Below are 13955 nucleotides of genomic sequence, written 5' to 3'. Positions count from 1 at the left end.
CGTGATGGAACTCATCAGGCGCTGATCACGATTTTGGATGGACACATCAACTATATACATTAGGTGTTGACTTATGATCACAAAACCATGAAAATATCTATGGTGGGTCTCAATAACAAACAAACAAAGTTTGTGTGAGGTACGACTCATTAATTGAAAATTGGAACATATATAGTGGATTTTACTTGTAAAATCAAATGAAAAGATGAATTAACATCTATTTCGATGAGTTTATAGTTTATAAGTTAAAAGTCTAGAAGCTAGAAATTCTATCGTATGTACATATTAAGAATACAATTTTAAAAATAATAAAGAAAAAGAAAAAAAATACAATTTGAGGCAGTGTCAATTTAATTTAATTTTTATATTTGATTCTGAAAATAAGAAAAAATACGTAAGCTCCCAACAAGAAGAGCAAAAAGTAAAGAAAAGCAGTAGATACGTTAGGGAAAGAAAGAAGAGAAGTAGAAACGTTAGGGAAAAGAAAGAAGAGAAGTAGATCACCCAAGTTAATAGGGGTGGACATTCGGTTTGTTCGATTTGATTGTTGAATATTGGTTCGATTTTCGGATTGATGAAACAGAAAACCATAACCAAACCAAAATTATTTCGGTTTGGTTCAGTTTTTATAAATTCGAATTTTTATTTCGATTTTAAAGATTAAAGTAGTGAACATTTAAAATTGGTGATTTTTCTAGAAAAATAATCTTTTTTTCAAACCTATTTTTCATTCTCAAATAAAATTAATTCAATACACATGAAATAACCATAAATGTCGACCTCGCTAAGTTATCGCCATTGGCATGACAGCAGTGGCCGCACTCGGCAGTGGTTGCCGACGGCAGTGACGAACCGAGCAAACGACTGCCGACTGTCGTTGGCGATATTGAAATTTCAAACGAACTGACGAACTGAGGATGATTGAGCGCCACTGAAGCCTTCACATTAATGTTAGGGTCTAAAGCAAAGCAATATATTAGAATTTAGGGTTACTAAATGATTATAATTTATATATTTATATGTTATATTAGATTAATTATATTTTTAGTATATTTACATATATAATAATAATATATATATATATATAAATTATAATATATTATTTATATAATTTCGGTTTTTCGATTTATCCGAATTACTTTTTTGAAAATCCGAAAACCAAACCGTTTAACTGAATTTCTAAAATTTGAAACTGAAACCAATCCGAAAAATCAAAAAATAAACCAAAATTAAATTTTGAGTCGATTTTTCGATTTTTTCGATTTAAACCAAAATATGTCCGGCCCTACCCAAGTATGATGTACGCATTGAATTTTTTTCAAAAATCATGTACGTTTAAAACCACTTGCACTCAAGTATGTTTGTTACATGTGATTAGAAAACATATACTATCATGATCACGTGTTCCACATATTTCCATATTTATATATAATAAAGTGAATATTTCACATCTATATATCTAAAAACAAGTTTCTCTTAAGAATAAAGATGTGAACTCTTAAGAAATCATCAATGGAAGAAGCCAGGTTGAGAAAGCTAGGTGGGTCTTTGAGAGTTCCTAACGTTCAACGACTGGCAATGCAACAACTAGCAGCTGTTCCGCCGCGATATATTCGTAATGATATCGAAAATCAATCATATAATCCTTCAATATTATTGCCTCAAGTTCCAGTTATTGATATGAAAGAACTACTGGAAATTGGAGATGGTCAGGATGATGCAGAGCTTGAGAGGCTTCATCTTGCTTGCAAAGAATGGGGATTTTTCCAGGTTTATATATTTTATACTATATATGGATATATTACAATGATGTATCAAACGTTCATTGTTTTAGGTCTTATGTTATAGAAAGTTTGGTGTTCCAAAAGAATAAACATAATATTCGACCTGTTACCTTCGTGTCTTTTCCCTTAAATATAAAAGTGACATCTTTGTTAACCCTTTTCGTTGAAACATAGGAAGAAACAAAATTTTGCAATCTTTTAGATAATCTTTTCGTGTCCCTCCTATTATTGTATCCATTTCTTTTTAAATAAAACTTGATGATACAATATAATGTACCTTCGTGTCCCATGCATGATTGTTAATCAAATACTACATTATTTTGTTACCAACTGTCACTACAAGTGAAGAAATACAGAGAACAACTATTATATATATGGATTTTCAAAATTGTTTACATGCATGCACGTGCAGGTGGTGAATCATGGGGTGAGTTCATCATTGATAGAGAAAGTGAAGTCAGAAATCAAAGCATTTTTCGATTTACCAATGGAAGAGAAGAAGAAGTTCGAGCAACAAGAAGGAGATCTCGAAGGATATGGGCAAGCCTTTGTTGTATCTGAAGAACAAAAGTTAGATTGGGCGGACATGCTATACATGATCACTCTTCCTACTCATTTGAGAAAACCTCACTTATTTCCAAACCTCCCTCTCTCATTTAGGTATCTATCTATATCTCATGTTACCCATATATAAAACAAAATAAAATTTCATAAATATGTTGAGAATCCATAATATTCTAATTACAATGAATTCAATATTACCAATTTTAAAAGTGCATAGTCAATTGGAGTGGTATAATTTTGGATCCACACATAAAAGTCGAAGGCTGAGATAATAAATATGGCAGGGTGGATAATTTTGATGATTTGAGTGCAACCAACGAAGAGAACTTTTGATTAATTGGGCGAATATAGCTAGTGTTTAGGACACATGGCAATTAATAATCGATAACCTCACTTTTGGGTGTATAATCCTTTTATCAGTGCCCACACATACACATGCGATTATTGTATAGGGAAAGTTAGAGTGACTTTTTGTTGAAAAATACAATTTAATTTGGTGCAATAAAATAAGAATTGAGTGATTATTCCTATATTTTACTCTCATGCTTTCTATAATCCAAAATGCCTTAATTAATTTAGCAGACAAAAAATCTACTTAATTTTGAGTCTAAAGATAGATAGGACTTTAATTTAATTTGTAGCGAAGATTAGATTTATGCACTTTAATAGTGTAAAGATGTTATGATAGAATGTATAACTTAACAAGTGCGCATATATTAATACACGTATATGTCATGACGTTCTTAAAGTGTTACTCGCAATGAACTCTATACTAATTAACAATCAGATGGTATAATTTTTTTACACCGTACATAACGTTTAATGATTCCTTACTAATCAATGATCGTTGTTATTTAAATTCTTGAACTATCAAGGGATGTGCTGGAACAATACTCAGCAGAACTCAATGAACTTGCCATGAAAATTATGCACAAAATGGCTAAGGCATTAGGGATGAAAGCAGAAGATATGAATGTACTATTTGAAGAAGATGGGACACAAATGATGAGAATGAATTATTATCCACCTTGTCCTCAACCAGAGCTTGTAATGGGCTTATCTCCTCACTCTGATCCTGTTGCTCTAACCATACTCCTTCAGGTTAATGAGGTTGAAGGTCTTCAAATTAAGAATGGTGGAGCTTGGGTTCCTGTTTCATATCTTCCTGATGCCTTTGTTGTTAACGTTGGAGACATTTTAGAGGTGAGAAATAAGTATGTGTGGTATGGTGGAAGTCAATTTGCATGGAGATATTTTTCATTCGAAAGTAATCATTTTCTAGTATTTTGTAATCAGAATATTATGTTATATCTTGTCCAACAACTAACACACTAACAATGTTATGGTCTTTTCTTCTTCTCTTTTTTTTTTTTCCTTTTTTCTCTCAATGCTGTTTTGCAGATTGTGACAAATGGAATTTACAAAAGCATAGAACATCGAGCTATGGTTAGTAAGGAGAGGGAAAGGATGTCGATTGCAACACTTTTGAGCCCCAAATTGGATGGTGATTTAGGTCCAGCACCTAGTCTCCTCACTGCTCAAACTCCTGCACAATTTAGGAGGATTGGAGTTGTTGATTACTTTAAGGGATTTTTTTCTCGAGAGCTTGTTGGAAAATCATACATAGATACTATAAGGATTGGAAATAGAGATGATGCGAGCAATTGAATGTTTCATTTTGGTTTGGATGCTTTTTTATGTGTTTTTGCTAAATACAGTACTCTTTATTTCATTGTACTATGTGTGGTTGGACTATCTATTTACTCGATACAAAGTTTAAGATATTAATGTATTTGGTAATAATGGAAATTACAAAGTTTAAGACATTACATTTCTGGGTTTTGTATATCGTACCTTAGCTTTTGTGACTCATCAAGTTAGGTATATTTGTTTAAACAATGCCCTGGTCATTTCGTTACTTTTATTTTACGCAGCCGTTACATTATGGTGCGGAGCCACCCAATGCTCCCATATTTGTATATTATGTGCTATGTATAGGTGTCAAACGGGCCGGGCCGGGCCAACCCGGAACCGGCCCTTCCATTTTAATCGGGTTGAGGGCCGGTTAAGGGCCGGTTTTGATGTTAGCCGGGTCGGCCCACTTAACCCAACCCGGTCAAATCCGATTAAAAATCGGTCAAACCCGTTTAAAAAATAAATAAAAAATTCAATATACACTATATACACTCCAATATACACTATATACACTCCAATATACAATATATATTTTTAAAAAAATATATAAACAATTACACATATATACGTACCATTCAATATATAATTATATATGACTATACGTACTACTTTAAATAAAACATATGCTATAATAGTATAATATATATATATATCACTACAATATATATATATATATATGTATGTATATATACATACTAATTTATAAAATATATACACATGTATACGTTAAATATATACTACTTTAGAAGATATATACACATATATATGCACTATTCAATATATATGTACTACTTTAAATAAAATATATACTACAATATACATATATATATACAACAATATGTACAATATATATAGTTACATACTAATTTATAAAACATATACACTTGTATACTTTAAAGATATATGTCTATAGAAGATATATACACATATATACACACCATTCAATATATATGTACTACTTTAAAAAAAGTATATACTACAATATATATATATATATATACATATACTTACATACGAATTTATAAAACATATACACTTGTATACGTTAAATGTATACTGCTTTAGAAGATATATATACACATAAATACGCACCATTCAATATATATGTACTGCTTTAAATAAAATATATACTGCAATATACATATATATATACAATAATATATATATATATATATATATATATATAGATATAGATATAGATATAGTTACATACTAATTTATAGAACATATACACATGTATACGTTAAAGATATACGTCTATAGAAGATATATACTCATATATACGCACCATTCAATAATATGTACTACTTTAAATAAAGTATATACTACAATATATATATATACTACTATATATATATATATATATATATATATATATACACACTTATATACTAATTTATAAAACATATACACTGGTATACGTTAAAGATATAAGTCTATAGAAGATATAAATACATGTATACGCACCATTCAATATATATGTACTACTTTAAATAAAGAATATACAACAATATATATATATATGTGTGTGTGTGTGATAGTGAATTAATAATATATTAAAAGTAAGTTTTTAATTTAAACTAGAAATTCATTTTAAATCATTTTAAATCAATATATAGGTACTACTTTAAATAAAATATATACTACAATATATATGTATATACTATATATGTGTATGTATGTATATATATATATATATATATAGTCATATACTAATTTATAAAACATATACACTTGTATACGTTAAATATACACTTCTATAGAAGATATATGCACATATATACGCACCATTCAATATGTATGTACTACTTTAAATAAAATATATACTACAATATACATATATATGTATTACAATGTATAGATGGTTATATTATACTAATTTATAAAACATATACACTTGTATACGTATAATATATACATCTATATAAGATATATACACATATATACGCACCAATCAATGTATATGTACTACTTAAAATAAAATATATACTACAATATACATGGATTACAATACATAGATAGTTATATTATACTAATTTATTAAACATATACACTTATATACGTTAAATATATACATCTATATAAGATATATACACGTGTATACGCACCATTCAATGTATATATACTACTACTTATAAAATATACTACATTATATATACATTACAATATATATAGATATACTTATATACTAATTTATAAAACATATACACATGTATACGTTAAATATACACTTCTATAGAAGATATATGCACAAATATACAAAACATATGCTACTTAATATAATAAATTAATAATATTTGGTAGTAATTAATAATATATTAGAAGTAAGTTTTTAATTTAAAGTAGAAAACTAGAAATTCAATTTAAAATTTTAAATCGTTAAATGAAAAAATATAAAAAGCAAGGACTAAGGAGTGAATGAATTTGGGGAATTTTATTGATTGCAAAATGATCCAAAATTTATAATTTACATGAATGAAAAATCTATAAATTATGCATCATTTTTTCCAACTCATTCATGTTAATATTAATGGGAACTTGAATAGGATAGTCAAAGTCAACGGGGGCAAAACCATGCATTGGACTTGATTCTGCTGAGTTCTCCCGTGAAGTCATAATTTCTTCAAGTTTCAGCTCGTCGATCGGCTCCGGTTCCATTCCTTGGTTTCTTCTTTTCGCTCTAATCCAATCTCTGAGGCAAACTAGAACATTCATTGCATTGCTTCCCAATGAGTGTCGGCTGTCTCCAAGCTGCTGTCGTCCCTGACTAAAGGCGCTCTCTGATGCAACGGTTGACATTGGAACATTCAAGATATCTCTAGCTAATCTTGAAAGCACAGGATATTGTGTTTCATTACTCCTCCACCAATCCAACGTGTTGATCCGTCGTCTGCGATCCTCTGGTGCCGTCCGAAGATAATATTTCAGCTCTTCCTGATAAGTTGATGTGTAAGTTCTCTCATCAACACTGTTCCAACAATTTAAATCATAAAACGAATCAAAAAAACCACTATGTGCCGACCTTTTAAAAGATGATGGCTCCTCGGGAGGATGAGGAGCGACAGTTGGAGTGATATTTGTAGGTACGGCTAAATCAAATAAATCAGCATAGTGATTATATAATTTTTCTATGTAATCCTTTGCATCAGCTGTAGCCGTCCACAAATCAGGTTGTACTTGTTCAGAATCATGGTTAGTATTTATTTCTAAGTTAGTATAAATAAGAGTACTAAAGTGACACATATTATTATATTTCATGTACGGATTTAGCATAGCACCAACCAAGTAAATAGGGAGAATCGGGAAAAAATATTTTTAAAATTTCGTAAACATGGCGCCAACAGTTTCTTTATAACCTTCTTTATTTTTATATTCTTTGAGCAAACCAGAAATATCGGCTATATATGTCAAAATATTACAGACAGTAGGACAATAAGCACCGAAAAATTCAACCGTAGCTACATAAAAATTTTCTAAAAACTTAACAAGATCATTAATTACAACCCAATCAGAATTATGTAGCATGCAATCAGCAGAATCGGCAAATGAACCACAATGTTGGTTAAAAGTTAGTGTAATAGGAATTCTATATTTATAACAAGTTTTTAAAAATTCATACGTAGAATTCCATCTAGTATCAATTTCCTCAGGCATCAAAATCGGTGTAAGTCCATTTTCTTGACATTTAACTTTAAATTCTCTAATTCTCGATCTACGATTATTTCCTTGAATAAAACCAACAGCAAGGCGAATTTTTTCAATATAAAACTCAAAAAACTCAAGACCATCTTTTACAATTAAATTATATATACGACATGCACACTTAATATGAAAAATTTCAGGCAAGGGCGGAGATAGCGTAGATTTTAATTTTTTTTATAGCAGTGTTGTTGTTAGAAGCATTATCAAAAGCAATACATAAAATTTTATTTTCGATACCATAATATCTGACAATTTTAACAATAGAATCAACAATAAATTGTCCAGTATGTTTACGATCTTCATCATATAAAAAAGCAAGAATACGTTTTTGCATCACGAAATTACTATCCATCCAATGACAAGTAACGGTTAAATAATCATTTTTATTTACAGCACGACCAAGATCAGAAGTTAGGGACAATCTACATTGAATATTTTTTAACAATGTTGATAAATAAAAACAATATTGTGAATGGAATCTAAAAATATCAGACCGACAAGTAGTTCTAGGAATACCGTTAAACATAAGATTATAAATTGCTTGTACATAACGAATAAAGGTATCAGAAGAAGGAAAATTAAAAGGAAAACAACCCACAGCTACCATTTTAGCTATAAGGTATCAGAAGAAGGAAAATTAAAAGGAAAACAACCCACAGCTACCATTTTAGCTATTTCTTCCCGGTCCCTCAATTTATTATACTTCTTCGCTACGTGACCGGTTGCTGGGTCCATAATAGTTTGCGTTGACCCACCAACATCCCCACCACCTTTTGCAATATTTAACTATCTTTTGTGATCTTCAGCTACATGTTTCATTAACGTACCCGTACCCCCTTGCTTGCCTCCACTTCTATGCTTATATATTTGTTGAAAAATATTGTATTGCACCTCAATATCTGATATACGTTCAAAAAATTGTCATGCAATACTAGTTCTTTTACGAGATTTTGGGGCACTGGGAGGACGGGAAGGGAGATTAACTGATTCAGATCTAACGTTAGCATCTCCTACTGCGGGTGTCTAAGCAATATTTTCATTATCTTCGTCTAAATTAACCGCATCTACTTCATTTTCTTCTTCTATACCGTAATTTTTCTGAGCTTCTACATAATCCATATCGTGAGCACCTACACCTATTTCTTCCTCAAAAGGTGTACCAAGCGGTACCGGAGGCGAAGGCAGACGGGTATATCTACTACTTGAACTACCTCTACCGCTAGTAATTCGCTTTTTACTACCACTACCGCTTCCGGAATAAAATTTTTTAACACCTTTAGTAGCGAGGTTTCTTAATTTATCCATAATATAAATTAAATTAAACTAAAAATATTCAAAATACACAAATTTAATAAAATTAAATATTAAACAATTAATACAATAAATAAAAATTAAACGTAAGAGATGGAACGACAATACCAAATTTTGGAAGTATCCGAAGATTGCAACTTGAGAAACTTCCGCTCGTACTTTGTAAACGAAAAATTAAAAAATTAAAGTGAACACTTTAAGAAATTAAATATATTGAATATTTGAGAATTGAGAATTGAGATTTGAGAGAGAATGAGATTTGAGAGAGTGAAAAATTGTGTGAAAAATGATTTGAAGTTGTAGGGTATTTATAGATTTTTTTTTGGGATTAAAAAATATTTTTTAAAGTTTTTTTTTTTTTTTTTTTAATAAATGGGCCCAGACTAGCCGTTTGGACCCAAAAACGGCTATATAGCCGTTGGGCCAACGACTAGTTTGGTCCAAAAGCCAAAATCTCTTTTTTTTTTTTAAACTTATCTGGGCCGGGCCGGTTAACCGGCGAGCCTGGATCGGATTTGGTCCGAGCCGGGTTAGCCGGGCCCATTTTAAAAAATAACCGGTCTGAGATCCGAAACTCTAAAGCCCTAGAGCTTACCGGATCAGGTCAAACCGGGCTGGATTAGTTACGAGGGTCGAATCGGGCCGAGTCGAACCGGCCCACTTGACAGCCATAGTGCTATGTGATGATATACAGGGATGCCTTTATTTCATTCATCCATTGCATATTTATAAGTTCATTAGGTTATGATGGAGTTGCATGTTATTAAGTTCACCAAGTCAAGATAGGGTTGAGGGTTCACTTAGGTGTCAGTCATGGTCCTTCGGTTTTGGGTCATGATAGATTAATAAAGGGAAAATTATATAATAAAAATGACATGTATTAAGCGAATGAACCGTTATTCATAAGACAATTATTACAAGGATGGTATGTAAGTAGCACTGGCCAAATGGTCGCATTAAAACAATAGAGAACTTGGATTATGCTAGCATATGATAATTTTATATCATCTAAAAGCTTCTAATAAAATTTTTTACCATACAATGACAGATGGTTGAGACAAGACCGATATACACAAGCTATAACTATAAATGACTTAAAGAAAGTAAGACATTTATTAACTCCAAATGATAGAAGAGCTCACCAACTGCTCTGCTGAATTGAAATAAGCGCCTAATAAAGAAGTCTGCTATCTGGTGTACCTGATTTTGTATGTGTAGCGCCCCTGAATGTAGGGACCTCAGTACATATACAAAGCTAGAACGTCGGGAAAGGGATGATGAATGCTAGGTAGCATTTGATATATAAGTTACTCTTCTTGCTGTTATTATTTGGAGTTCCCCTGTTTGATTACTATAAAGAAGAAAAATAATGTATTCATTTACAGAGGCGGATCTAGAATTTAAAGGTTGTGGGTTTCCAACTTATAATTTTTACCACTAGACCAATAGCACACTTTGTTTGTGGGTTCCCAACTTATAATTTTTATATATTTACTAGTTTTTTCAATATAAATTCAAGAACCGGATGAAAGTTATGGATTTCCGAAAACCCGCACTTTATGTTGTGCATCCGCCTCTTCTCATTTATTTTGTGTGATAGTTTTATATTTGTTATGGAGTTGGTTTGCCATATTGATATCAAGAAAATATTATTTTGTGGGTTAATTTGACATTACATTTTTGGGTTGCACCTCACATTGAGATCATTTTGTGTTGGTGTAATATATTATAATTATAGTTGGAAATAAAATGAACAAAATTAAATAAATAAATTCAGGTTGAGACGTATGCGCAGATATCTTACTTTTTAAAAGAGATTCAAGTCCACACATAATTTATTCTGATTCAATAATATTGTTCTTGACTTGTTTCCTCTAGAATGCAACAGTACAACGTGTGTGATTCAAATAACTCAATATAATTGAAGAGTCTAATGTTCCACCAAAAAAACACCTTTCATTCAATATTATATTACACTCTTTTATATAGTGAATTAGTTGGATACTTAAATTACTTTCTTATCTGAACTCTCTCTTTCACTCTACCGATCTCACAATATAATGCCCCCCGCCTCCCCGTCCACTTTTCATATTTTTCATTCTATTGCAACACAAAAAAGAAAACATCCATTATAGAGATGTAGAATGATATTTTTTCTACAAATAAATGTCACCAAAAGTAGATAGTCATTTAATTTAAGGAGTAATGAGACAATTAGTAGGATATAATGGTAGAGCAGGGGCGGATTCACGTGTTATTTTGGGATGCTCTGACACCCACTAAACTCGATATAAAATAGATATTACTCCTTCCATTTCGAAACAAGTGAATTACTGGGGTATTTATTAGTGTTTCAAAATAAGTGAATCATTGAATTTTTTTTCCAAATTTACCCTTATTGATTTGACGACCAATTAACTTTTGAAAATGTATTACAAGGTCAGTTTTTTCCTTTTTAGGGATAAAAATGGAAAGTCGTGTTAAATTTATATCTTTAATATTTTTTCCTTAATCTGTGTGTCAAAATTCAACAATTCATTTATTATGAAACGAAAGGAGTATTATATAAGAAATACTGAAAAAATGGTATAAAAAATAAAAAAGCACCCACAAGACTAAAATTTGTCTGAGTGCTCTCGCTTTAGATGGATCTTTCATAATTTCTTGTAACTTTACAGTTACATTTAATGCGCACACACGCACAAGACCCAAGTACTCTTGTACACTAGTTCACAGGCATATGAGTTTGACATTTTTTGTATTATTTTTTTTTTTACTTCTTAATTTATTAAACTAAAAGTACTTTTTGTATTTATTTAATTACTCAAACAAAAAATTTAAAAATCTTTTGGCCTTCTCCACCAAAAATCTTACTCTTCCAAAACTTAAATACCAAATTTTAATGTTGCATTTAAATAGTTATATATTTATATTATGTCATCATTAGCAAATTATGTTAAAAAAATAAAATTAAAGTCAAAGACGGAACCAGAATTGCTGAAATGGGGTTCGAACACACGTCCACAGCAGAAGAGAGACCCTTAATGTTGGTCCATCACCACTAGACCAAGTGATAATGTTTGTCAATGGGTTCACACTATATAATCATATACATATATTCAAAATTTTAGTGTAATATAGAGTTTACGTAAAAGTTACTGGATTCGTCTGAACCCTCGTAGGGTACTGTAGCTCCACCCCTGATTAAAGCACCCACAACCTTAAAATTCTGGGCCTGCTATTGTGGTAGAGCATGTCATTATGATTTCATGAGTTACAAAGACTAATAACACAATTTTTTCTACTTTATATCTATCAATTATCATACAGTTTAATATATTAATTCAATATTATAATGCACAATATACACCAACATTTTGTTTTAAGAATGCTTTCGAGTCAGAGAAATTTTCATGAATTTAGTTCAGAGAAAAGCACATAATATATTCTTCAATTTTGCGATTTGAATTGATATATCCCTTTTTAAAAGAAGTGGCGCACATGTATTTCTATCGGTACACAAATGTGGTCCAAAATACCATCTTTGACTTACAAAAGTGAAAATTATTTGTTAATTTATTTTTTTAATATTTTATTAAAATGATATTATATAAGATTTACGTTTTTTTTCTTGCAAAGCTCAAAATTATACTTAGTTCTTGTCGCACATAACTCCTTGCTAATTTCAACGTTTTAGCGTGCCCAATTTGCACGCTATATGATGAAACTCATTAGGTGTTGTTGATCACGATTTTGGATAGTGACACATCAATTAAATAAATTTTATTAAGAAAATATTTAATAGAGATTTATTTTATTAAAGTAGCTCTATTAATTATGCATTGAAAGTATAAGTATTTGATTAAATACACTTTATATAGTTATTTAATTATTGGGATAATATTGAAAAAATACAATAATTTTTTATTTTATTTTAGAACTTAAATAATTAAAATAAAATAAATATTTTTAGTAAAAAAGTCAACTAACATGAAACGGAGAGAGTATATTAACTACTCTAACATATTCTTGAAGAAACAAACCAAAATTGTGTGAGCCACGGCTCATTATTTGAAAATTGGACCATAGTGGATAACTCTCTTCTTCTCCATTTTAGCTTAGTTTTATAATTTCTATTTGTAAAATCAAATAAAAAGACGAATTAGCGTCTATTTGGATGAGTTTATACTTTATAGCTTATGACTCATAAATTAAAAGTCATAAATTAGAAATTCTATCATCTATGCATATTAAGAATAAAACTTTAAAAATAATGAAGAAAAAGAAAAAAGAAAACAATTCCAAGAAGCGTCAATTGAATTTAATTTTTATATTTGATTCTAAAAATAAGAAAAGAAGTAGAAACGTCAGGGAAAAGAAAGAAGTGAGGCCATATCAAACTGAAATGCCTCACCCACGTAAACATTCGTTCACCTTTTATTTTAGAAAAAAATATAACTAATATAATATATCTTTTGTCATTCTTCCTTTTTATTTTCTTTCTTCGAAATCAGTTATCAGAATAACATGTACTTACTTTTTAGGATAACTTATACATTCTACCTATTTTTTCCCTTTTCTAATTCATTTATCAGAATGGCTTTAATATTTTTAGTTATTTATTAATGTAAATCTAATTATTTAATTTTTAATGTTTTAAATCTAAAACTAGTAGCTAATCTCTATCTCTATCTCTATTATATTAAAAGTGTGAAGAGCCTTATAAATCACGTTTGAACTTTTTACCCTTCATTATAAGTCTTCCCTTTAAATAAAATTGGCTTTTCGGATATTCTATTTAAATTACAAATCCAATAAATCAATATAAATTTGATCGATAGTACAAATGCACAATCAATTTCCTATTCTAACTAAATTTGAACAAACAAAAATCCTATA

General features: G+C 30.0%; 1 protein-coding gene across 1 annotated transcript; it reads left to right on the top strand.

Annotated features, from left to right (window-relative positions):
* Positions 1-1378: 1378 nt before the first annotated feature.
* On the top strand, positions 1379-4179 carry LOC107859175 (protein SRG1). Its single transcript, XM_016704092.2, has 4 exons — positions 1379-1770; positions 2197-2444; positions 3224-3551; positions 3750-4179. The coding sequence occupies exons 1-4, from the start codon at positions 1513-1515 to the stop codon at positions 4014-4016; spliced, it is 1101 nt and encodes a 366-aa protein (XP_016559578.1). The 5' UTR covers positions 1379-1512; the 3' UTR covers positions 4017-4179.
* Positions 4180-13955: the final 9776 nt, after the last annotated feature.

Source organism: Capsicum annuum, chromosome 2, assembly GCF_002878395.1.
Source record: "Capsicum annuum cultivar UCD-10X-F1 chromosome 2, UCD10Xv1.1, whole genome shotgun sequence".
Taxonomy (NCBI): Eukaryota; Viridiplantae; Streptophyta; class Magnoliopsida; order Solanales; family Solanaceae; genus Capsicum; species Capsicum annuum.
Note: the sequence above shows the minus strand (reverse complement) of the source record. Positions and strands in the feature narration are given on the sequence as shown.

Bases quoted from the DNA above. Each gene is read 5' to 3' on its own strand.
- LOC107859175 (XM_016704092.2), top strand. From the start codon at position 1,513: ATGGAAGAAGCCAGGTTGAGAAAGCTAGGTGGGTCTTTGAGAGTTCCT. The intron at 1,771-2,196 runs GTTTATATATTT...ATGCACGTGCAG, and splicing joins AAGAATGGGGATTTTTCCAG to GTGGTGAATCATGGGGTGAG. The intron at 2,445-3,223 runs GTATCTATCTAT...TGAACTATCAAG, and splicing joins AACCTCCCTCTCTCATTTAG to GGATGTGCTGGAACAATACT.